The 25,453-nt window shown below is 41.3% G+C and overlaps 1 protein-coding gene across 1 annotated transcript in view; it reads left to right on the top strand.

The window, feature by feature from the left end:
• Window positions 1-25,453, top strand: part of RAPGEF5 (Rap guanine nucleotide exchange factor 5) — a 228,835-nt gene that overhangs the window by 141,447 nt on the left and 61,935 nt on the right. The window contains exons 10-11 of the mRNA XM_072764532.1: window positions 16,259-16,374; window positions 16,825-16,913. Coding sequence (XP_072620633.1) covers window positions 16,259-16,374; window positions 16,825-16,913 — 205 coding nt within the window. The remainder of the gene's footprint in view (window positions 1-16,258; window positions 16,375-16,824; window positions 16,914-25,453) is intronic.

Raw genomic sequence — 25,453 nt, 5'->3', positions numbered from 1 at the left:
TGCCTTTGGGTCAGGGCGTGATCCTGAAGTCCCAGGATCAAGTCCCACATCAGGCTTCCTGCATGGAGCCTGCTTCTCCTTTCTCTCTCTCTCTCTCTCTCTCTCTCCTCTCTCTCTCTCCCCTCTGTGTCTCTCATGAATAAATAAATAAAATCATTAAAAAAATAAAAATAAAAATGCCAAGGAATGTACAAAACATGAAAAAACAAGAGTATTTACTTCCATTGCTTGTATCTCCTTGCCCCCATGTTATATGACCTAACAATTGCTATGCTAACTAGGATTTTTTCACTCCCTAACTTAGGTAAGTACTCAGTCTGCCTCTTTTTTTTTTTTTTTTTTTAAGATTTTATTTATTTATTCATGAGGGACTCAGAGAGAGAGGCAGAGAAACAGGCAGAGGGAGAAGCAGGCCCTCCACAGGGAGCCTGACATGGGATTCGATCCAGAGTCTCCAGGTTCACGCCCGGGGCCAAAGGCAGCACCAAACAGCCTAGCCACCTGGGCTGCCCCAGTCTGCCTTTTATTACTGCTTTGCCCTCTCTGAAGTTACAAATCCATGCATATGTATGCACACATCTGTAAACATTTGCATACACACAAAAGAGATTTGGAAAGAGTTACAGAGTTCCTGGACTTGAAACCTTTCCATTTTCCAAACCTATTTTTTGATACTTTCTTTAGTGTTTATTAAAATATGTTTTACATCTTTACTGGAGTATAATTGACAAAAACCATTTGTATTTAAAGCGTACAATGGGATGTTTTGATATATGTATACATTGTAAAGCGATAATCACAATAAAGCTAATTAACATATCCATACTTCACATAGTTACATGGTTTGTGTGTGTATGTGTGGTGAAAACACTTTAAAAAATCTACTCTTAGCAAATTTCAAGTATTCACTACTTTTTAAATTTGAAGAATACTTCTGCCGGGTCTATTCAGAGTTAAGAGCTAGCATTTTCAAGTAACTTCAGTTTAATCAAGAAGTATTTTCAAACAACTGAATTTCCTACAAGAGGAATTTGGAAGAAGTCAAAGCCATAGGAAACAGGGCTAGCAATGAAGTGCTGCTCTAAAAATCCATACTATCCTCTTGTTACTCAGATTTAAAAGACTTCTATAAAACTGCTTCTGTGAATTATTCAAACCCCAAGTGACAAGTATATCTGCAGCTAGAATGTGGAAACCTAGTTTGAGTCATAATTTAGCATAGGTTTTTATCCCATCTCTGGGCTGTTTGGGGAGAGTGTCAAGATATTTTCTCTTTAGAATAACTTTGCATGTATATCACACACATGCATACACACAGACACACACACTTGGAATAATTTGAGAATATTTGGAAACTAGAAAGTATCTATGTAACATTTATATTTGTTATTTTTGTAAAATCTCCTAGGAAGAAAGATTTCAGGTAATTTCCTAAATTTCAGGTAACCTACATATTGTATTTGATGGCCATCAAGATAAACCAGTAATGAGAGGTACAAATAAGAGCTGTTCTCTGCACTATAAAGTCATCACAGATTTTTGCAGGTGTGTTGCAAATGTATGGGTCTGCATGGATTGATGGAATTCACATCTTCAAAATATTGACAGTTTTTCCCCAGTGACCCTAATCATTGAATTTTTTCCCCCTTTATTCTTCCACATGTTAAGAAATGCCTATAGATCTAATTTAGAATTTGAAGCATCCTCCTATCTTCTGAATTACCTTCAAATAGTCCTCTATCAGATCATGCATGCGTAAGACAGTTCCTTCAATTGCCTTTTGACCTAGACTTCTTAATTCCAGAAGCCAAGAGGTGGGTCATAGAGATTCCCAGCTGACCCTTTGTCTATTTCCTTGGGCCCACTAACCAGGGAGAATGTATGTAACTCATGAGTCTTAGCAGAATGAAATGACCATCATATCTGGGACAGAAGATCAACAGAAACATTGGGGTTTAAGGCCCTCACCGCAGTGACCATGGCTGACATCACACCTTGCTTATTGCTGCTGGTGTTTTATCCTGTTTATACTTTAGATTTGCTGATGCTAAAGGATGCTGACTACTTCCTCACATTAACTAACTCTTGAAATTTTATTTTAAAAATATAAGAGTCAGAGACAACTGAAATTCATTGTCTCCTTTCTTTTGGATTTTAGCTTCTAGAAAGTTACGGTTTCTTGGCAAGTGAAACTTAGGATTTAGGGGGTGAGGTGGGTGCCAGGGTGAAACAATCCTGCCTTCCCACGAGAATGATCGATTTTCTCAATCCTGATCCCTGATCTCTAGCAGAAGGGCTTCCAGCTTCTTTCCTCCAGGTACAGTGAGCTCTGTCATTAACTTGCTGTGATGGCCTCTGGCTCTCTGTGATGCTTACAGCACCATAAGGAGTGGTTTTCAATGCCACTGAAAAAGTTTGATGACATTATTTGTACTTCCTTCAATATGGATGATACTTAAACACACATACATGTGAACGAAATTGTAGCAAGGCCCCAATACAAATTCAATTTGTAATATTTTGGTGTTAATACACCAAAATGGCATGGCATACAGATGGATGCATACAGTTATATTACGGTTTGTATGTTACTCTGCATCCATTTATTGAGAGCTTTCTCTATGTCTGGCGCTCATGTTTGGGTCAATAATTATCCCATTTCACAAGCAGGAAATCTGATGGTGAAAGAGAACAATCCTGTTAAAACTTCCTCATTAGTAAGTGGCAAGTCTAGGATTTGAACCCAGGCAGATGTGTCTTCACTCTGGTAACTATCCGTGAATTGGATTCAGGTCATAGGTTCTTTGAAGGGCTGTCACCATCTGAGTTTAATTTTTGTGCTAAGAATTTATTATTACCAATGAAATAGAAATGGATCATACTTCTGGCATGGGGTCTGGTGGAAGGGAGTTTAGTAAGGTGTGTTGATTATTAAATTATTTTTAGTCGTTTGTGATAAAAGGGTAGTTGGATGTGACTATGCTAGGCCTCTTGCATACACAGTCTTTTTTATTCCCTAGAAACTTCTGAGAGGTATAATATCCTCATATTTCAAATAACAGTTTGGGATTTGGGAAGTACATTTTTTTCTTCTGGAACACGGCTATTAAATGGTTGTAGGATTTTACTCTAGATGAGGCAAAGCCTGTAACTTCTGTCCACTCAGAATAGTTTGAGGCCACCTCTGCAGCTGTGAACCCAAGTTCTCTGTGAGGACAGGGCTCTTCCTGGCTTAGAAAATCTCCAAATCAGAATCAAGTGTTGTTTCTGTGATGGGTGAACTGAGTTCATTAACCAGACTCTTAGCCTACATCTGACTTTGGAGCGCTGGTTCCTAACTACAGGTGGTCTAGATCTTGTCTTTTTGTTCTGTAGACTTGTAGCTTGAATTTCTCCTTTCCCCCTAAGCTACTATCTGGACTGAGTCCCTCTGTGGCTGAACCTCTGCCTCCTTACCTCTCTCCATCTCTCTGTCCTTGATCTGGGCCATTCAGATGTGTAGTATCTATATACTCATCCATAATGACAGGCCATTCATTCATTGAATAGTCACTGTTGTTCTGGTTGGTGACAACAGCACAGAGAACGAAACATACCAAACCCCTGTTCTCATGCAGCTACTCTCAGAGTAGAAAATGTCCTACCATTTGTCCTCTGTTCTCCCTTTCATCCTCACCCCCAAATCTGGTCCTCAACCAATAACTTTTATACTGGAACTAGAGGAGGACCTTCCGAGAAACGTTCCTCAAAATCTAAGCTTTTATGGTAAAAAATGACATCTGCATGATTTAATAACTCTCAAGGGTCACCTGGGCAGTGTCGGGTATGAAGCACATTTTGGGACCCAAATTACGATGACCTGATATAGGAAGACTGTTAAGACACAGAAGCATGTAGGAATTAGATTAGGTCAGTAAAGAAATACTGACATACTCTACTGAAAAGCTGCTAGATTTTGGAATTGCCTTTCTGAAGCAAGATGCTGGACTGCATGACTTATGTGGGGCTTATTAATGGTGAGTTGACCCAAGCTTCCCTGGGAACGGAAAGGTCAGGTGTGCTGCATCATCTGTATTCACATCCTCTCCTCCGTGTCCACTTCTGCTCTGTGCCACTGGCCCTGACTCCTGTTGACTGCATCACCTGGGCTCTCTTGCCTGCTACCTACAAAAGGGACCTGACCAGTGGGAGCCACTGCAGGAGATCATAGTGTAGAGGGAGAGGGAGGTCAAGGTGTTTGTTGTTCTCACTTCTGTCCTACTTCCTCCTGCAGTTCTGACCATGACCACACCTCTCCATGACTGCAGCTCCTCCCCAGGAGCCTCTCATGGATGTCTCCAGCTTCCAGGGGGATCCAGCCCTCAACCTTTTCCTCTTGCCCTTCAAGCCCAAGGGTGGATAAGATCTCCCTCTTGGCTGGTTACTTTTGATTAATTTCCTCTAAACTACCAACACTTCTGTACATAGTCACTTCATTAAACACTTTTCAGAGGGCACTTGGGTGGCTCATGGTTGAGCATCTGCCTTTGGCTCGGGTTGTGATCCCAGGAGATTGAGCCCTGCCCTCTGCCTATGTCTCTGCCCCTCTCTCTCTCTCTCTCTCTCTCTGTCTCTCTCTCTCTGTCTCTGTCTCTCATGAATAAATAAATAAATAAAACACTTTTCAGGGGATCCCTGGGTGGCTCAGCAGTTTAGCACCTGCCTTCGGCCCAGGGCATGATCCTAGAGTCCTGGAATTAAGTCCCGCACCGGGCTCCCTGCATGGAGCCTGCTTCTCCCTCTACCTGTGTCTGCCTCTCTGTGTGTGTGTGTCTCATGAATAAATAAATAAAATCTTAAAAAAAAAACAACACTTTCCAGAACTCTAGCTAAGTGTGCCTCTCTTCTTCTTCCTTTTTTTTTTAATTTTTTTAATTTTTTTTTTATTTATGATAGTCACACAGAGAGAGAGAGGCAGAGACACAGGCAGAGAGAGAAGCAGGCTCCATGCACTGAGAGCCCGACGTGGGATTCGATCCCGGGTCTCCAGGATCGCGCCCTGGGCCAAAGGCGGGCGCCAAACCGCTGCGCCACCCAGGGATCCCCTCTTCTTCCTTTTTTTGCCAGAGTAATCCATCAGGCAAATACAGCATATTGCAATATACTTGGGATAAAAAGATATGGACTTTATATTTCAAGATATTTCAGTCTATCCCCATTTCTTCTGCTCTTGTTGTTCAGTAGTTTTACTCACTGAAGTTGGCCTTGGGATCAAATTCCTAGGCTTGCCCTAAGATTAGGATTCTTAGACAGCTTGTTTTATATCATAATAATTACTAGAGGCAATGAAATTTAATAAATATGGTTCTCCTGTAGCAGCCAGAACTTTCCATCCAGATGTGTTTACCAGTTTCCTGTGGGAGTGTGGTCACATTCACTCACAGCTTTGTGTTGCTTTCATACCCATGGAAGTCAGACTATACCTAGATTTTATGAGTTGGGAGATGATGAATCCTATTAGTTCCATTTAGGTTTTAGGTTATCAATCTTAATACCTGTGAGATTGAGCAAAATGAACCAATGATCATTATTTAAATAGTCTCTTTCTGCCAGAATAGCCTCTGCAAAGATGGAATTGTCAGGTCAGCACTTTGTGGTCCTGTAAGTCCAAGCCACCACTCACCTTGACACACATCTGCTTACTTAATCTTTCTCTTACTGTATTCTCTTAATCAGGTCTGTCTTGCTAGCAATATTCTTTTGACCTTTTTTTTTTTAATCTGTTTACTTTTTTTTCCATGAGAAAAAAGAATCATGAGATACCTTGTCAGCAAATTCTATGAAGGTTGTTTTCAGACAAAATTGTTTTTGGCTGGGGAGATTTTTTTTCAGATAAGTATTTTAATTCTGCTGTACCCACATTTATGGTACAAGAATAGATGTGGGCATTAGTGGTCTGGTTTTTTAAGCTGTGTGTGAATTTCCGTAGTACAAGATGAGACGAGATACTGCTAAATCATGTGCATCTCTCCTATTTAGGGGAGCCAATATTTCAGGCTTTTATGAGAAAAGTAAAGTCAAAACAGCTGAATTTTTGTAGAATCTTAATGCTGGAAAAGATAACCAAGGTCATCTTGTCTGGCCCCCTCTCTCACTGAAGAACCATCTTCCCTTGTTCCGTAATACTATTGACAGGCTCTGCTCCAGCTTGAGGGTGAGCTCATTCCACCTCTGTTGTTGATACTTCCTTAAATTGAAAAACAATCAGCCTCTTTTATCTAGCCACCCATTAATAGGAGGTCACCTTTCTAGAACATCATGAGTAATCCTGTGGCTTTTTCTTCAACAGGAAGGGTAGCTCAGAGGATGGAAATTACCTACCAGGGTTTCACTCTCCCAAGCTTTTCTTTCTTAGACATTCCAGCTACATGAACTGTACCTCACAGGACATGTTTCTTAGAACCCCTTGTAGCTTCTTGGTGGAGGGCCCCGTGTATCCTAGCCAACAAACTTCTGTGCCTACAGGCTCATCACAGCCCAGATTTGGATTGGTTTGGATATCTCTTTTTATTCCTTTTTTTTTTTTTAAGATGAAAGTCCCATTTTAGAGTGTATAATTCAGTATCTGCACAGTACTTGAAGCTATCCGGCCCAAGGCAGCTAATGCACTGGAAGTCCCACAGCCTTAACCTACGTGTCTCTGTGACCCAAGTGGTGTGGGCACAGGAGCCCAGAGTCTCAGATTCCTCAGATCCTGACCATGTGTAACTCTGTTCCTGCCAGCAGTTCATTTTCCCTTTGGTAGTTCTTGAGCTCTGCCCTTCCTTTAGCTGGTTTAGTTGTGGTCCTAATACTATGCTCCATCCTTTTCAGCCCTCTTCTCTTTTCAGTCCCTTGATGGCTTTTCCAAATCGCATGGGCCATCTAGAACTGAAAACTGGCTATCCTAGTAGTTTTTGAGCTTTGCCATGACTCAGACACACCTGTTATCTGACTCCCAAGCATATTGACCTGTTTTTGCTAGCAGCACCAGAGTAAGCCAAGTCCCCTCAGATAGTTGCAGTCTATAATGTGCATTATTGACCATCTTCAGGGGAACATCTGTGGTCTGGTTAAGAACTCTGTTGTTGAGCCTATCCAGGTTGAGTCTCAGCTTTACCACACCCTTGCTCTGTGATCTTTCTTGGCCAAGATTTATCAAAATGTGGTTTTAGTAGTATTTACCTCATAGAATTGTTGTTCATGATAACGGATGTGTTACTCTCAGCATTGCCTGTTGTATGGTAGACCTTCAATAAATGCTTGTTGTTGATTTATCTGCCTGGGTCTTGGCTTGATCTTTTCTTTGTTGCCCTTCCTAGTAAATCAGCTTGTTGCATATGGCAGTGCTATTTCCTTCTTTCTTAATAACATGTAATTGAATTAGCATTGTGTGGTCCAGTAACTAATAATCATGTGATTTTTATATTTCACAAAATATCGATCATGTATTCTCTTAGATAGTGGCCAAGTCCTGGAGCTACCTTAAAGTGATTTTCACATGAACCACCCTCAGGCCAAGACCCTGAACTAGAGCAGGCCATTTTGATCTGATCTGTAACCCCTTGCCTGTATTTATCATTGTCCAGTTTGATGAGCATGCCAGCTATTCTTCTCAAGTTCACCCAGTCTGAGCGCCTCACCTTAAGTTGATGGTCAAGATGCAGAACAGCACAAGCCAGTATCATCTACCACCAGGGTAATTTTGATGACCCTCCTTTAGGACAAGCACCTCTTAGCAAAATGTCCCCTGCTTATCAGCACCATCAGACTTCACTGCTATAAATAGATGCTTTGAGCTTTAAGGTGCTGTTTTCTAAACCTCAACCCTAAAACACACACTTACCTGTTCATCTTTTTGTTCATTTATTCATGCAGTGTTCTTTGAGTATCTATGAAGTATTAAGACCTGGCTGTTCTTTGGGAATTCAGAGTTGAAGAAGCTTTGGTACCTCCCCATAAGTCAGCTGTCGCTTTGTGCTCCTCAAAATGCAGAATCAGAAGGAGTCACATGGTACCATAGGGTCACAAAGGAGGCCCCCAAATCAGACTGGAGGTGAAGGGAAAGGCATTCCTGGAGGCGGCGATTCTCAAAGTGAATTTTGTCGGATGAATAAAGGTTAGACCAAGAAGGTCATGCAATGAAAGGAGTCCTAACAAGCTATTGGTTCTATGTCTTAGTCCATTCGGGCTGCTATCACAGAACACCACAGACCGTGTGACTTATAAAAAATGATGATTTATTTGTCACAGTTCTGGAGGTTAGAAGTCCAAGATCAAGGCACTGGCAAATTCAGTGTCTGATGAAAGATTGCTTTCTGGTTCATAGGTAGCCATCATTTCACTGTGTCTTCACAAGGTAGGAGAGGTAAGAGAACTTTCAGGGGGCTCTTTTATCACTTACCAGTCCCTTTCATGAGTCCACCCTCATGACCTAATCACCTTCTAAAGGCCCCACCTTCAGACAGTATCACACTAGGGGTCAGGTTTCAACAAAGGAATTTTTTGGAGGGGAGCTACATTCAGTTTATAGCAAATGCCTTCCTATAAATAAGTTAGCATTTTCAGGTACTGTTTCCATAAACTTGAGGGAAAACAGCATTGCAACTTGTACTACCATATGACCTCCTAAATGCTATGGCATCAAGCCAGGTGATTCTTTGTGTTCTCCCTCTGAAAGGCTTTGTGTTGCTGCCTACCTCAGATGGGTTTGATGATGGAGCACTAGGCCACATGAGGTTGCTAAAGATCCCACTTGGGGCTGAGCAAGATGGGGAGATTAGCGGGTATAAAATACACATTTTGGGTGCTGGGTGGCTCAGTCGGTTAAGTGTCTGCCTTTGGGCTGATCATGATCCAGGGTTCTGGGATTGAGTCCCACACTGGGCCACCTGCTCAGTGAGGAAGTGCTTTGCCTCTCCCTCCCCTGTCCCCCGCTAGTGCTTTCTTTCTCTTTCATGCTGTGTCTCTCAAATAAATAAATAAAATCTTAAAAAAAAAAAAAAAAAAACTTCAAAATACACACCTTGCCTAGTTCACAATTTATCTCAGAGTTTGTCCTGTTCATGTCCACCCCCTTTTTATATGCCCTAGAACAAGGGACAGTACCATTTAGTGAATGCCTTCCTTTTTTTTTTTTTCAACATTTATTTATTTATTTAATAAATTTATTTTTTATTGGTGTTCAATTTGCCAACATATAGAATAACACCCAGTGCTCATCCCATCAAGTGCCCACCTCAGTGCCCATCACCCAGTCACCCCCACCCCCCGCCCACCTCCCCTTCCCCCATCCCTAGTTCGTTTCCCAGAGTTAGGAGTCTCTCATGTTGTGTCTCCCTTTCTGATATTTCCCACTTATTTTTTCTCCTTTCCCCTTTGTTCCCTTTCACTATTATTTATGTTCCCCAAATGAATGAGACCATATAATGGTTGTCCTTTTCCGATTGACTTATTTCACTCAGCATAATACCCTCCAGTTCCATCCAGGTGGAAGCAAATGGTGGGTATTTGTTGTTTCTAATGGCTACATTAGATACATTGTATACATAGACCACATCTTCTTTATCCATTCATCTTTCGATGGACACCGAGGCTCCTTCCACAGTTTGGCTATTGTGGACATTGCTGCTAGAAACATCGGGGTGCAGGTGTCCTGACGTTTCATTGCATCTGTATCTTTGGGGTAAATCCCCAGCAGCGCAGTTGCTGGGAGTGAATGCCTTCCTAATGCTGTGTAAGTTACATGGCCTCTTACTATATGTTAGTTGCATGGGAGCTTGGTTTAGTAGGTGGAATAAGTAATTCTAACACTCATGTTCAAAGCACAATTAGCTACTATGATGAGCATTATAATAGAAAAGTGACTAAGTGGAGGGTGAGGGAAGCCTTTCAGGAAGAATAACCTTTGAGCCTTACAACATAGAATTCTGCTTTTTAGAGGCAATTCAGTCCTTCTCGTTTGTTCATTATTTGTATATACAGTAAACCTTTATCAAATGAATATCATGTACCCTGAGCTGTGTGTTAGAAAGAGAGATAGAAGTCACAGTCCTTGCCCTCAAGATGTCATCATTTACTGGAGAACACAGAGAGAACAAATGAATAGAGGTCAGTGTGATAGACATCATGACCAGGTTCTTTGGGCATCTCACCTGGATGGAGGGTGTTAGTGGCAGGACTCACAAAGAGTCCTTTAGGTGAGGTGATAAATGAAAGTTCCATCATATGGAATGGTTTGCACTCTTGGGTGTTCATAGATTTGAGTGAGACTGAAGACTCTTGACTCTGCCTTGAAAAATGTGCCTACACATAAAAACTTTAGGTACTTTCTGAGGGTTCTCTGAGTCCCTAAAGCCCATCCATGAATCCCCCAGTTAAGTGCTCTTATAGGAGTTTACATTCATAGAGCAACAGGGACACAATTGCCATAGAGAATACCAGTGGCTGCTTAATGTGAGTGTTTGGGAGAGGAATATTTTCCATTATTTGTGATAATGGAAAAATCAAGCAAGTAGTTGTGATAATTCCAGCAAGCCTGAAAAATCCCTTAGTAATCACTTTTTCTTGCTAGTGCTGGTGATAAGTGAAAATATAAATACAGTCAGAAATTTGGTTCAGGATAATACAAGTTAAGACCTGCTAAACTATGAGTATTAATTCTTCATTTTATTTTTTAAAAAATTAATATTTTTATTATTTACTAGGCATTTTCATCCTAAAAATAAATCTTTCATGTGAATAAATTAAAGGAAAAAAGTTTGATTTAGAAGTACAAAAGCTTACCATAAGCATACAAATTAGTCTAAAGTAAGTAAAAAATGCTGGTTCTATATATAATTCATTCAGAATTCACAGGCACAATAGCAGTGTCGCCAGAAAAAGGAAATAGAGCTACTGGCCCAAAGAATGTACAAAGATGAGGAGTAGGGACAACTTGGGAGGCTTTCTTTGTTTTCATGATCCTAATGGGCTCTTTTCAGTGCTCCTGTAGTTCTGTGATCTCTCAGCCTTCCCTGTTAGCATTTATCCCCCCTACACACACCATTTTAGCTGAGGACACCTGTTTGGTTTTGCATTTCCTCTCCTTCCACACCTACCCATTCATCCCAAATCGCATCCCACAGGCAAAGCTGTGAAGACTACTCCATCTGGCCCAGTTGTTGGAATTTCTTCTTCCCAGCATCCCTTCTGGAGAGTAGGGAAAGAACTGATTTCTGCACACCCGGAGGCTCATATGTGTTTTGGGAAGAGATGGGAATTTTCACTGAGCATATACAAAGCAGGGCTGAACACTATGGGCAAAGGCATGAAGAAATGTGGTGCCTTCTGGGAATCCACCGTGTACCCCTTGCCACCTTCCATATCATTGTCGCACCTGCAGAAGCCCCTTCTCTCCTAAGGCCTGTGCAACTTGCTCAGGTCATCTTTCCTTCACTCCAGATGCTCTTCTACTTTCCCCAGTAGCTTTATTATCTATCTTCTACTTTACCATCCTTTGAGCCCTGTTTCCTACAGTCACTTTCAGGAACATTCCTATCTATGACTGTCTCATCACCCTGACAAAGCAATGCTTTTTTTTTTCTTTTTTTTTTTTAATCTCAGTCAGGATCATGACCTGAGCCAAAGGCAGGTGCCCAACCAACTGAGCCACCTAGGAGCTCCCGGAATGCTTTTTGTTAATCCTTGATTCCAGTGACCACCATGTCCACACCACTCCATACCAGTGGCAAGGCAGTATCCGATAACTCTCATCAATGTCCTCTAGTCAGAGACCACCAGGAGCACAGCCGTAGTTGGACAGGCTGGTTTTGTTGCCCATTGCTGACCTGGAGACCTCACACGGTGGGGAGCTGTGGGGCAACTCAGTATAAGACAATGCTGGGGGAAAGGACTCATAAGACTTGGGTTTGTGTTCAGTGATTTGGGGGAGGGTTTAAAGAAGTAGGGCTTTGCCATCAGGAAATGGGGTAACTCTGTGACTAGATATCTTAAGTCTTATCTCCAGGCAAGGCAGACTAGAAAAACTGAAGTGCTCATTGTGAAAGAAGCAGCAGTTGCTCATTATCTGGATTTTTTTGGTGTTTTCTGGCTTGGCCAGCATTCATGCTTTGTCTGTGTTCAGGTTTGATTACCATGGAGCCTTGTGTTTGTCTTGTTCCATCCTAGTTAGAGCCTGGCTCTGATGTCAGTTTTCTGCAGTCACTGGCATTCACAGGAGAGGCCCCGGCCTAGCTCCTGAGTATCAGGGACTCCTCTGGTCTTCTTCAGTCTTCACCGCTCTGAACTGCTCCACTTGAGATATTTGCCTCCTTGATCAAAGTTTCCACCTGCTTCTTCGTCCACCCCCTGCATGCTCCCTTAGCTCCTATGGGGTCTTATCCTCAGCCGCTCCATGTTTTCTCGATTTATCAACTCCTTTCTTGGCTCACTGCTTTCCCTAGCCAGACAGACACTATGTGGGGATGAGCTGCATTCATGGTATGCTGACTCCCCCTCCCCCCAGAAGCCCTCCCCTTGTTGTTTCCTTTGCCAACCCCTTCTTCTTGCTGTGCCCCATCATTGACTATTCCCCTCTAAGGTTTGTGAGCACTTCAGCAGAAAGGCAGATAACCATCAATGTGTGTTTCTACCCTCAGCGGTCCACAAAGCTGTTTAGAAATGCTCTTTTCCTAACTTGTTTATCCCCTGGAAGCCATGTGTCCACCAACTTCACCCTGAACCCCCTCCTTCCAGAAGGTATTTCCAATCCCCACTCTACTAAGAGGATAGAAGCCATCTCATATGCTCTACTTGGTTTCTTGATGTTCCCTACTTAATTTTTTTCTAAGTCTCCACCTATCCTCCTTCCCTTGAAACTCTCTGAGGGAAAGAATTTTTAACCTTTTATAACCTACCTCTTGTACTGTGTTCCTGATTTTGTCCCCTCTTCTCCATATCCCTCTCCCCTTGCTCCCTTCGACAGCCACACAGCCTTTGCAGTCTGACCCCTTCCCTTCATAATGCACTTCCAGGAAGGGGTCTTGCCCATCTCTGCACTTCCCCCCCCCCACCCCCCCCACCCCCCCCCCCCACCCCCGCCATTCAATCACATCTTAACCCTTCTTTTCTCAATCTCGGACCAAGGTGATCTTGTCATTTCTTTTTCAAAAACTTTTCTTTGTAAACTTGACAGCATCAGACCAGCTTTTTCCTTAAATCTCTTGACACCATGCCCTCCAGGTTCTCCTGGCTCATCTTGGTTTGACTTCTTTTTTTTTTTTTTTTTTTTTTTTGGTTTGACTTCTTCATAATCTCAAGACTGACTGTCCAGCTATTCTCCAACTTTCTGTGGGGTTTTTTTCTTCCCCTATTTCCATTTTTATAGTTCTTTTTCTCTCTTGATCCCCCTTAACAATCTCATCCACTCCCAAAACTTGAATAATTCACAAATTTGTCTCTGCCCCTGATCTCTGTTGGAAGCCTAGTTCATTATTTCTAACTGCTAAGTATCTATAGCATGATATATTATCGATACTAAAACATCACTTGTCTGAAACTAGATGCATCAGTCTCACCAGAACCGATGTCTCTATATGTTTTTGTCCCACTTCATGGCATTCCCATTCTCTGTCACTTGCAGTCCTCTTGACTATCAAATCCCATGGGTTCAACCTTGGTACTGTCTCTTGCATTTGGCCTCATCGTCAGATGCTTGCCAAGCCACAGTTATGTTGACAGGGAGCCTATTAACTTGTTAGTTAAGGGCAAGGGACTTGTCTTGCTCCTCTTTGCTTGTTACTCCATATCCAGCACAGTGCCTTACCCATAAGACACCATCACCATTTGTTGAGTGGCTGACTATAAATTAAGCATTTTAATGCCTTACTTGCACTTCACAATTTGTCATTAAACAATTTTCCATCATTAGACCTCTAAATACTTTTATTCTTCACCAAGCAAGCACCAGAACAAAGTTTCATACTCAGAACCTCTACCATGGTACTCTGCTCTTTTTCAGGAAGAACAATTAGATGAGGGTGCATGGGTCACGAGGTGTTCATATTACCTTCCTTTCTGAAAGCCAGATATAATGCATAGGATTATTATGTTTTCACGGCAATTTTAGATAACTTACATCTCCCTTTATACATTGATTTTTCAGCTTTTTCTTCTCTTTATTTTTTAACAGGTTTTCAAAATGGAAACTATCAGTATGACATAAGATGCTATTGATAGTACATCAATATGATTCAGCTATTTCCCTGCCCAGCAGAGTGTGGCTGCTCTCTGCACAGCCCTGTAATACATATTAGTTACACAGACATTAGAGAAGCCCTTCCCATCCATATGTATGTGCGTGGCCCATGGAAGTTAATAATGCCATATATCACGTGCATGTAGAATGTAAAATGTACTTCAGAATGACAGCAGGCTCATATAAAATGAATATTGGCTTACGATGAGAGGAAAACCAGGGAAAGATTTTTGTCCTTTCAAATCTACTGTTGAGTGAATTATTTTTTTCTGTGTGTCTCAGTATCCCAGACCCACATTCTGCCTTTTTTTTTGGTCAAGATATGCTCCTCCTCTCTCCAGCCACCTTATTTCACTTCAACTACATGGATAACAAAAGAACCCCTTTGGAGAAATGAAAGATAGCAATTACACATTGGTATTCATGTTACAGGAGTCACACTGCCGTCCTCAGGGAGTTTAACAATGAATATCCAACATTAATTGCCACAGTAACTGAGCGTCTGACCTTGCTGAAATGTAATACACCAGTTTTACATAGTAAAATTATTTGCCACTAAAAGATATTTTAAATTATCATAAAATTATATTGTTGTTTAGAGTGACCGATAATTTGTATTTTTGTCTCTACATTTTCTTGGGAATCAGGACATCAGCATTTGAAGTCATAATTGTATCACTGATTTGGTTGACAATTATGGCAGGATTAGTGCCTCAATTCTTATGCAAGGTGAATAAAATATTTTGACAGCCCTGATAGATCTGTGGAACTGATTAATAAGGTACAGTTAGGACTTAATACGTTTTACCTGTTGGGGAAACAAATACTCTTTTTTTTTTCTTTTTTTAAGTATTTGCACCTAATAATAGGTTGGATTTTCTGCCGGGTGGCAGAAACATGCTAAGAACTCTAGGGCATGTTTCCCTTTTGAAAGGAGTGATATTTTTAAGGTGAAGCCTACTTTCTATCAACTTTTCTTGCTTTAATCTTTTGCTCAAATCTCCGGGATACAGAAGCTAGCTTTTCTTGCATGCATCTTACGGTTCTTTCTTCCTGGGCTTCTTTCCACTTCCCGGTGCCTCACGCTGGGAGAATTTCACACAATATACTCTGGAAGTGTTCATCACTCAGGGTCGGGCTCCACACTGCTGGGTCAGCAGTGAGCCGAACTCCGACAGAGCCACGTCAGCGGACCACGCTGGCTCTGAGCTGTGGAAGCTGTGTGTGCAGAAATGAATGATTGTTCAGCCTTCTCTCCTTTTTAAAAGGGACCGAGGTGAAGAAAGTCAGTGCACTCACCCACGACATGCGAATTTCAACCTAGATGAGATTCTAACTAGAGATCCGTTTTTGCTTATATTCCGGCAAAACTCGTACATGATAAATTTGAAGACCATCTTACGTCTGGGGGGATTAATGAACCAAGTGATAGAATGGGTAGTTTTTTTGCCCACCTTTTACAGTAGGCTGTGAAGTAAATGAATATGTGTCTCCTATAACTACTTAATATGGCTTGCTCATTGTTTTAGTGTTTAAATGATTTATGACTTTCCAGTTTTAATACAGTGAATATTTAATAAGCATTATGAGATAAAAGAGAATATATATGCAATTAGTATGTCGTGTTTTTTGAAACTCTGAACTTTGGATTTCTTAATTCAGGTCATTCAGGTAGTTTTCAAAGTGAGCTTTCTGAATCCTAGTCCCACTTTTGGTTATTTTTTTCTCATTTCCTTATACAGTATTTTATGCCTCCCTGATAGTCTACATGTCTGTAGAATTTGAGCCTGGACACTCCACCATTAGAGGGAGATTCTTGCCCGGACTTCTCATTTTTTTCCTAACCTTTAAAGAAATCCTGGTGGAAAGCAACTGGAGAAAACGCAGCTTCAGTTTAGCCCCTGTTTTGGTTTGGGGGTTCTTTTTGTTCTTGTTTTTGTTGGCCTGTCTAATTCTCTCTCCCCTTCTCATCCCACCGGTCGCTCTGGTCCCCAATGAATGCAGGATGATGAAGTGGCGACCGTTCAGGTTACGGAGCAAGAGCGGAACGTCCTGGTGCTGAAGAAAGTGCAGGGCTGTGGCCCGGCCCCCCCGGCCGGCAGCGCCGAGAGTGATTGGAGGTGAGTTCGCCCCAGCGCAGCGCGTTTCCCGGCCCTGCCTGCCTCCCCTTCTCTCCCCTTCTCTCGCTCCATCTCACTCGCTCCCGCTGCCTCCCATCCCTCCCTCCCTCCCTCTTTTCTCTCCGCCTCTCGAGCGTTCTAGCTGACTGCAGAGCTCTTGGCAGCCAGATGGACTCAGTTCCCTGCGAAAGGACGGAGATGGCAAGATCTTTGAGCTCTTAGGGGATGCCTTTGTTAGTAGCCGATCACAATGGGCAGCTCCCGGCTGAGGGTCTTTGACCCTCATCTAGAGAGGAAGGAATCCGCGCTCTCGGACCCAGAGCTGCCCTTGCCCACCTTCGATGTGCCTTATTTCAAATACATTGACGAGGAGGACGAGGACGATGAATGGAGCAGCCGCTCGCAGTCTTCCACCGAGGATGACTCGGTGGACTCTTTGCTCTCTGACAGATACGTGGTCGTGTCCGGGACCCCGGAGAAGATTTTGGAGCACCTTTTGAATGACTTGCACCTGGAAGATGTCCAGGACAAAGAAACAGGTAAGGCGGGGGGGTTGGGGGGTGTCTCCAGCTTCCAGACCCGCAGCTGCAGCTGCCCCTTGTTGGGACACTCAGGGGCAAGGTTCCCACTGCAGGGGAACCCAGCATGGGCAGAAGCGGCATATGCTTTGTGCGCCTCCCCCCTGGCCTCGTGCTGTTTTGTTTCAATCCAGTAAATGGACACATGTAGATCTGAGCAGCCACCTGGGAAGTCCCTGTACAAAGAAAACATTAGGAAGGCAGATGTTCTCCTGTCTTGGGCAATTTTGACCAAATCTCACCTAAAGGCAATTGGCAAGAGGCTAGCATTTCAATAGCCAGTGTTTGTTGGGAAGAAATACCAGGGACTGAGCATTCACCTGGCCTCTGGGAAGCACTGAGCTGAGGGGAGTAGCCTCTGCAGAAACGTCAACAATTAATGTAACTACTCAGCAACTAGAAGCTTAGCAGCAACTTCTGCCTTTTTCCAGGTGATTTACAAACTGCTCAGAGCAAGCCCTGCTGTGCAGAATATTCATACTTACAGCTTCGCAGTCCAGAAACTATAATTCAGTGAAGTCTTATTGATCAGACTTCTTGTCCAAATTTCTTTTTAATCTGGGAGCAAAATACCCACTTAGCTTTGTCACCCTTGCACTTTGGGAAACAGTACCACTGCATCTACAAAACAACCTAACCATGCTTCCTTTATCACCAAAGGGCAAGTACATACTTCTCTTCACCAGAATTTGTCATTTGTTCCAGCGTGGAACAATTATTCCAGTGAATAGGCCTCTGGCTGTTGCCTCAATTCTGTAACTTGATCTCCTGACTGAAATGCACTTTTTGCTGTTACCAGAGCACCTGTGATGCCCACACTTGGCATGACATTGACTGCATCAATAAAAGGTGTTTGTAGGTTGAATTCCTGCAGAGTAACACCTTAGGTTTTTCCCTTGTAGGAAGGATTGTGAAATGACTGTGTAGGTGGGAGCAAGTTTCCTTAGGTCTCACTAGTTTTTTTTGTCTGAACCTAACTGATGTCTGATTCTAAATTGCATTATAAAGGACATGAAGAGAAACAAAGTTGGGTGAAATATGTAAGTGGGTTAAAAAAAGAAAAGGAAAGTAACCCAATCCCTTATCCTACAGTAATGTTATACTCTGATCTCAAAATTCAAATAGATACTTTATTTTGCATACGTTTAAGGTGGGAGAAATGAGTAAATGCCATTTATACACAGGCTAAAAGAAAAACATTCTCATGGCATTTGCTGAGTTGTTTTTCTATGTCTATTGATTAATATTTTCTGCATTTGAGCACTATTCCCGTGTTCCGCTTCATCAGATATAATCATCATGGAACGGGCATATTTTCCATGTACTGATTACCAGACTGCATTACACAGGTGGTTTGAACTAGATTACAGGCAAATAATCTGCCCCAAAGAGGACACCTTTTAATGTGGATAGATGTTTCAGAGGATTGTATGCTTGCCTCTTAATAGCACCACAGTTCTGGTCTGTAATGTGAGACTTTGTGTCTAGGTCATATGAGTAAGTTTAAAAATTATTAAAGCCAGTATTAGGCTTCACTTGATTTCTTTTTTTCTTTCTTATTGTCAGTGGTGTTTTGTTTTGTTTTGTTTTGTTTTGTTTTGTTTTGTTTTGTTTTGTTTTGAGAAAGATGGCCAAGGTGCCCATAGCAAGTCCCAGTATTTAACACTGGGAATGAGAAATCACTCGGATTACTTTGCTAATGCCAGGAGTTGCCTGCTGCTGGAAACAGTATTGTGCATGGTGTCTAGTGACTGTTGCACCAGGCCCTGTATCAGATATGTCACTTTTAGCCAAGTGCTCAGCAAAGCAAAGAGGACCAGAGCTCAGTGGCTTGCCCTCAGCAGAGCTTGAAGAGGTCTCTTGGGGTCAGCCTCTCCTGATTCCTACTCATTTCCTTAGAGTTTTCAGAGGACACGTGAAACTTCAAATTTTTGTAGTGACACTTGAAAGAAAGCATGGTAGCAACTTTTCCTGTGATTAACGGAGAACTTTATAAAAATGAAAAGTCAAACTCAGAGAAAGATTGATGTGCATGTAATAGGGAGGCCTAAGTGAAGTCATATGTGGTTCTTCAACACTTCACCTACAGCACTTGGAGAAAATAGAACAGAAAAGCCGTTATGTGGTTTTTGTTGCTAAAATGGAAAGAAATATCATATATGTAAAAATAAAATGAATTTCATGGGCAACTTGAAGAAAGGAGGTTATTCATTTGTCCTAGTTTGAATACTAAGTGAATCACATATTTCAAGTAATTGAGGCCCCTTGTTACCGACAGAGGTGAATTCTCATTCTTTATTTTGGTCAGGCTGGCAACCCTCATTATAAAAGGCCTATGTGTGCAAGAGCCTAATAGCATCGTATAAACATATGGAAGACAGATGGAGGAAAATGAGAAGGGGCTGCAATAAAAGTATACAACAGCGTTTTTATGTTCTCGAGCACCCCTTTTAGGGAGAGGGAACCATATGGGGCTGGCTGGAGCCATATGGTGCTCGTCCACATGGCCCCAATGGCAGTGAGGAGGAAGAGGGTACATGGGAGGACATAAACTCTCCTGGAGACTAGATGAGCCTGTTCTGGATTCTTACATTCCTGTACCCACCAGAGGCTGGAGAAAATCACAGAGCAAGAGATGTGAGTAATTTCCCATCTCTTTCCCACAAAACTCACTTAGTTGTGAAAATGTAAGTGCAAGGCCCAATAGAACAGACCTTCTGCACTCACAGAGGAGCAGTTGAAGTGATTACTAATTGATGTGAATGTGTAAGTGGAAAAACGTTGACTTAATTGAACGGAATAGGAAGGAGAATGCCAGAGCTATTGACATAATGTAATCCTCTTGCCACCTGAATCAAGAAGCGACTATAGAAAACAATTCATGTTATTCTATCAACAACTCAAACTGAGTTTTCAAAGCAATAATATTAGAGATGCTTAAGAGCAACTTACTCATGGTTTTCCCAAGTGAATAGATCTACACATGTATGTTTTCATAATCCCCTCTATGCGTACCTTTCCTCCCTTGTAGGACCAGGCCCAAGGAGTCTTCCCAGGAATAGCTGTAGAATAAATGGATGAATGAATAAATGATTCTTCATTGTTCCAAATGGAAAAACTATTTGAGTCTGGCTATTGGATACCTATTTATGAACCTGGAAAGTGATTAAAGCAGCTTTCAAAGATTACTTTTTCTGTCAAGTTCAGGTTCTGGCTTAAACATTTGGAATGGTAGAGAAAAATCAAGCAGCTCCATCTTTCATCCTCCCAGATATGGGGTAGACGTCACAGGGTAGACATCCCAGAGCATTTCCAGCCCAGGAGAATTACAAAGCAGGCAAGGAGAAAGAAAAACAAGGAGTTGTGAATAGAGGAGCTGGAGAGTTGGAAGAGTGAGTTCCCCCCCCAGACTAGGGCTGTGGGGTCTACAGCAGTTCCTGCTCCTCTGTTTAACTCTTTCCCCTCCCTGGAAAAGATAGACTGTTTTGTTTAAAGCTGCTGCTGTTGGGAATAACGACTTCTGGTTCAAAGCCAGGGGAACATTATGTATTGGATGGATTACATAGGGAAAAATCTTCCTATTGATTTTTCTCTCTGAATCTGCATTATGACAGGTCCACCTTAGGGAGGACAGAAGAGCAAATAACATGATTTGCTGCCCTCTTTTTTTTTTTTCTTCCATTTCCTTATTCTTTTTCGTCCTTTTGAAGTAAATGCACTTAAGATCACAGGTTTTGAAGAAAAACCAGGGAACAGAGAATAGGATAGTAGGAACAGGTAAAGCCAACCAGCTCATTCTTATTGGGCTTGATCTGCTTTCTTCAAGGCGTGGCTGGTATTGTTACCCATGAGGATGTCATTCAGCATATTCCGTGGATGGGTACTTGGTGTGGAAATGCCTGCTTTGAGTGTTTGTGAGCACCTCAGCATTAGTGATCTGCTTTCAGCAGCACCTCATAGGTTGAGCATATCATTGAGAACCAGAGTCCCTTACCTTTGTAACACGATAACAACCTCTGTGAAAGTACCTGGCTTATGTTATAGGGGTGTCTCACTCAATCGATAGAGTCCAAAGGTTAATCTCCATTGCCAGTTTACCGGCTTTTTTAGAGCAATACACTACAGAAACTTAAGGAAAGCTAGGACAGGCACCTGATTTTTTATGAACTTTACTGTCTTCTTCTTGGCTGGCACCATGCCTGTCCTAAGTGCTCTGTGTGTATTTCTTATGAAAGAATGCTTTTTTCCTGATCATAGAAAGATCACTGGAAGATCATTGGAAAGATAGAAGACAATTTAGGTGAACACCTTCCTTGATTTCCTTGCCTTTTAGGATTTCTGGAAAGATGTTTGGCATTTCTGTCCCAGGCTTCCTCTTCCAGGTGGCAAAGATTTCAGTGACTGTGTAGCAGCATAGTTTATATAGAGCTAAATGTTGTTGAGGCTAGACAGAAAATTTTCAGATAATGGTAAATCTCTTCATGATTTTGTGCAATTAATATACACATAAAATTATCTTGTATTTATCTTTTGTTTTTCTTTCTGTAATGGCATGTAACAAATAGACGTGCCATAGTGGATCTTATGTGTGGCTGATCATTAAGGGTGCATGGGGCATTTTTTAAAATACCAATACCTTGGGCAGCCCGGGTGGCTCAACAGCCCAGGGCGTGATCCTGGAGACCCAGGATCGAGTACCAAATCAGGCTCCCTGCATGGAGCCTGCTTCTCCCTCTGCCTCTCTCTCTGTCTCTCTCTATCTCTCTCTCTCTGTCTCTCATGAATAAATAAAGAAAATCTTTTTTAAAAAAAATACCAATACCTGGGTCCCACCCCAGAGGTTCTGATTCAGTTGACCTGAGATGAAGCCTAAATTTTATGGACTTTAAAACTTCCCCACTGATGCTAATATGGAGCCAGATGTGAGAGCCAGGGAGATAGAACAGTGACCCTGTCTCATTCCCTTCCCCCAACTTTTTAAGATTTATTCCAAGTTTCTAATAGTTACAAATATATATTTGCCTCAGAGAGTTAGGGGCATTATGATATCATTTCCCCTTTCTTCCACTTCCCCTCCATTCCCCACCTCCTCTCCAGAGCTTGATGTCCACTGGTCCCTGCCTCTGCAGCCTAAGTTCAAAATTCACAAACCTGCACTGTTGGTCCACCCACAAATAATTTTGAAAAAAAAAAAAGGGAAACAATCAGAGGAGATAGAGGTACTGGACACACAGCTGTTGAATTTCTCAACCCTTGAAATGAGGAGGTGATGATATATAGTGAATAAAATTCATCTGGATTTTTGCCAGGGCTCTGTTGTGCTGTAACAATCCCTGGGTGGCCCTTGAGTCTCACAGCCAAGATGCTTATTTCTGCAAAGAAGCATGTATTAAGAAAGGAGAAAATGAACATAGCCGAGTAGAAAGGGTACTAAAATGAGATTCTGAGGTCTTGAGTCCCAGATCTGGGCTCCATTAATAAACTAGCCTGAAACCTTAAGCAAGTCATATGAAAGATGATCTTTGAGAGATCTTTCATCACCAAAAAACCTTGATTGAAAGGAATCTATATCAACCTCTTTCCAAATGTCACAGAACCATGGAATTTAAAATGTCACAGAACCATAAATTCTAGATCTGGAGGAAAGACCTTAGAATTCATGTAGAAAATTTCCAGAGCCTTTTATGCTGAAATCACCACATCACTTAGCCATTGCACAAGTAATACCTTCGTATTACATACATTACTGCACCATTTCTTTGGATTCGTAGGGCAGTTAGAATGTTGATGGAGGAGGAAGCTTGGAACCCAATGCTCAGTGGCCATACCTGGTGATGATTTATATGTGTTTGTGTATAACCTTGTTCAATGGGAAACTTCTTAAGCTCTTTGAAAAATTATGCTATAACATTTTCAAAGAATGGCTTTGATTTATCACCTGCTAGTGAAATCCATTTACAAAATTGTATTACCAAGCCATCTTGGGATATTCAGAAAGAGTCTGTTGCCGTGGAAAAGTGGCAGTGTATATTTCACCCCAGCGGTGAAATATACTACCTCCTGTCTCTTACACTAGCCATCCCCCTGTAATTTCTTTACTTTTAACTTTATACACTGCTGCTATGATAAAATACAACTGTGCATTTTTAATTACTCAATTCGTGTATGCCTATGAATGAATACCTTAGAAAAAATTAATTCCTTCACTCCACAAGTACCTTTAACACTCCTCTGTCCTAGATGTGGGGATACAGTTATAAACAAAACCAACTCCTTACCTTCATGGGGCATATATCCCATTGGAGAGATTCAGACAAAAAAAAGCAAAGAGAGAAATGGTGGATATTAAATGCTAATCACAAAAAAAATAAAAATGCTAATCATTACAGGCAGTATTTTATAATAACTATATCTATGAGACTTTAAAAATAAGCTTGAAGATATTTTAATGTATTTAAAGTATTTTCAAGGGACACCTGGGTGGCTCAGTTGGGTAAGCATCTGACTCTTGATCTCAGGGTTGTGGGCTCCATTTTGTTTTTGTTAAAAAACAAAAAAGGGTATTTTCAAGAATTAACATGAAACTATTGGTTATATTCAATGAAGTTCAGAACCAAAGGAAATAGACTTAATTGAAGAAAAAAAAAGAAAAGAAATTTGAAGTATGTATACATATCCTTGGGTGGTGCTATCTATGACTATAAGCCATAGAATCTGCATCCATGAAAATGTTTGATATCAGGCTTCTACCATCTTGACCTGTGAAAATAATTTTTTCATAAACAAGTAACTACACTAGGTTGCCTTCTGAGGTCTTCTTCAGCTTTATGAAACTGCCACTTTTAAATATCAGGTTAATTTTGTTTGTAGACATGCTTTAGTAAAAAAGTCAACAGCAGATTAAATTCATTAGCACCAACTCCAGCTGCCCTGGGTATGCCTCAGATGCATAGCACTGCTGTTCAATGAAGGCTTACTTTTCCAGATAAAGCAAAGGCTTGAAATAGCTATCCATGGTGACAGTGAAAATCTCCCGAGTGCTGACAAGAGAGACCAAGAAGTAAAAGTGTTCGTGTTAGAATATAGTTACTGCTCTGCTGTATAATGTTTGTACTGTGGGTTTGGTTTGGTTTGGTTTGGTTTGGTTTTTTGGCAGTTCCCTTAGCTTCCCTTCCTATTGCAAATATGGAGAATGTGATGTATTCTCTGGCCATAATTGAGCATTGGGAGACTTTAAAAATTAATATTGACAAATGATGAGGTATTAGAATTGTGTGGAAGTTTTCTTCACAGTTGTCTCATTTATGAAAGCAGAGGACTTAGGCCACATTTTGTTTGAGGACCCTTCCAGGTTGGAGAGCCAGGATTTGAAAGTTACTCCAGGTAACCCTCCATTTATCCAAAGTCCTCTCCATTCCATGGATCTTAGTACAAGGGTAATTGTCTCTAACTAAATGGATATAGAAGCTAAAGTAGAAAGAAGTTACCTAAACTGCTTCACAAATAGAATGATCATTTGAATCTGGAAATGAACTCAGGTGTATCTCTGGCTTTATCTCAGAGATCATTTTTTTTTCCTAGTGACTAAAATCATGGATAAAAGGCATAATTGAAGTAAAAATGTACCATTCAACTTCAGCTATAAACCCCAAATCAAGAGCTTTAGTAGCTACTTTAAGAGCACTCTTAATATTCAGCACAAAGGCCTGCTTCTTGGTTTCCCTGCTGTGACCTGGATGGCCACTGGTGAGCTGACTGCTTCACTGAGGTTACCAAAGAAAGGGTGTGGAGGGAGAAGTCCTAATACCAATTGATGCTTTGTCAGACTGCTCACATGGGAAGTGGTTAAAAATCAGATTTTGACTGTGGACTTTATTTGAGGTGTTCATCATCTGGACTAATCTATTTGTACCACCTTTAAACATGTGATATTATGTATGATAACAAGGGAATTGATGCTTTTATGCTGCCAGTAGATTGTGGGTTAATTAATACTCTTGTTGGTAATGAAGCAAGGTGAAATGAAGTGAGACAGAGCTGAAGCATAAGGTCATTAACATGCACTGATTAATAATGGAAATGTGGAAGTTTTCATTACCGCATAACCAGTGGGCAAAGGAAGGTGTGTAATGGATGAAGATATAAGTAGGAGTACAGCATACTTTCCAGGCACACAATCTCTGGTTTGAATGAGAACAGATCATTGGAATGCATTTCTTTTAATTATGTCATTTTCATGTTTAATTCACATGACCTCTTCCAATACTTTGTGTTTGACTAGAAGTCTAGAGCACAGCAGAAACAAACTAAAATATTGTAGGGCTACAGAAAATTAATTTCAAGAGGATATGAAGATAAAAAAATGTAAAATGAGATACATGAGGAGCAAGAATTACCTGAGTAATTAAATCTTAAGCCTCTTAACTATAAAAATAGTGAAAAGTTTGAACATCTCAAGAAGTTTCTAGACTTTGTTCTATGAGTACTTTTTTTTTAAAAGA

Source organism: Vulpes vulpes, chromosome 7, assembly GCF_048418805.1.
Source record: "Vulpes vulpes isolate BD-2025 chromosome 7, VulVul3, whole genome shotgun sequence".
Taxonomy (NCBI): Eukaryota; Metazoa; Chordata; class Mammalia; order Carnivora; family Canidae; genus Vulpes; species Vulpes vulpes.
The sequence above is the reverse complement of the archived record's forward strand: the minus strand, read 5'-3'. Positions and strand labels throughout refer to the sequence as shown.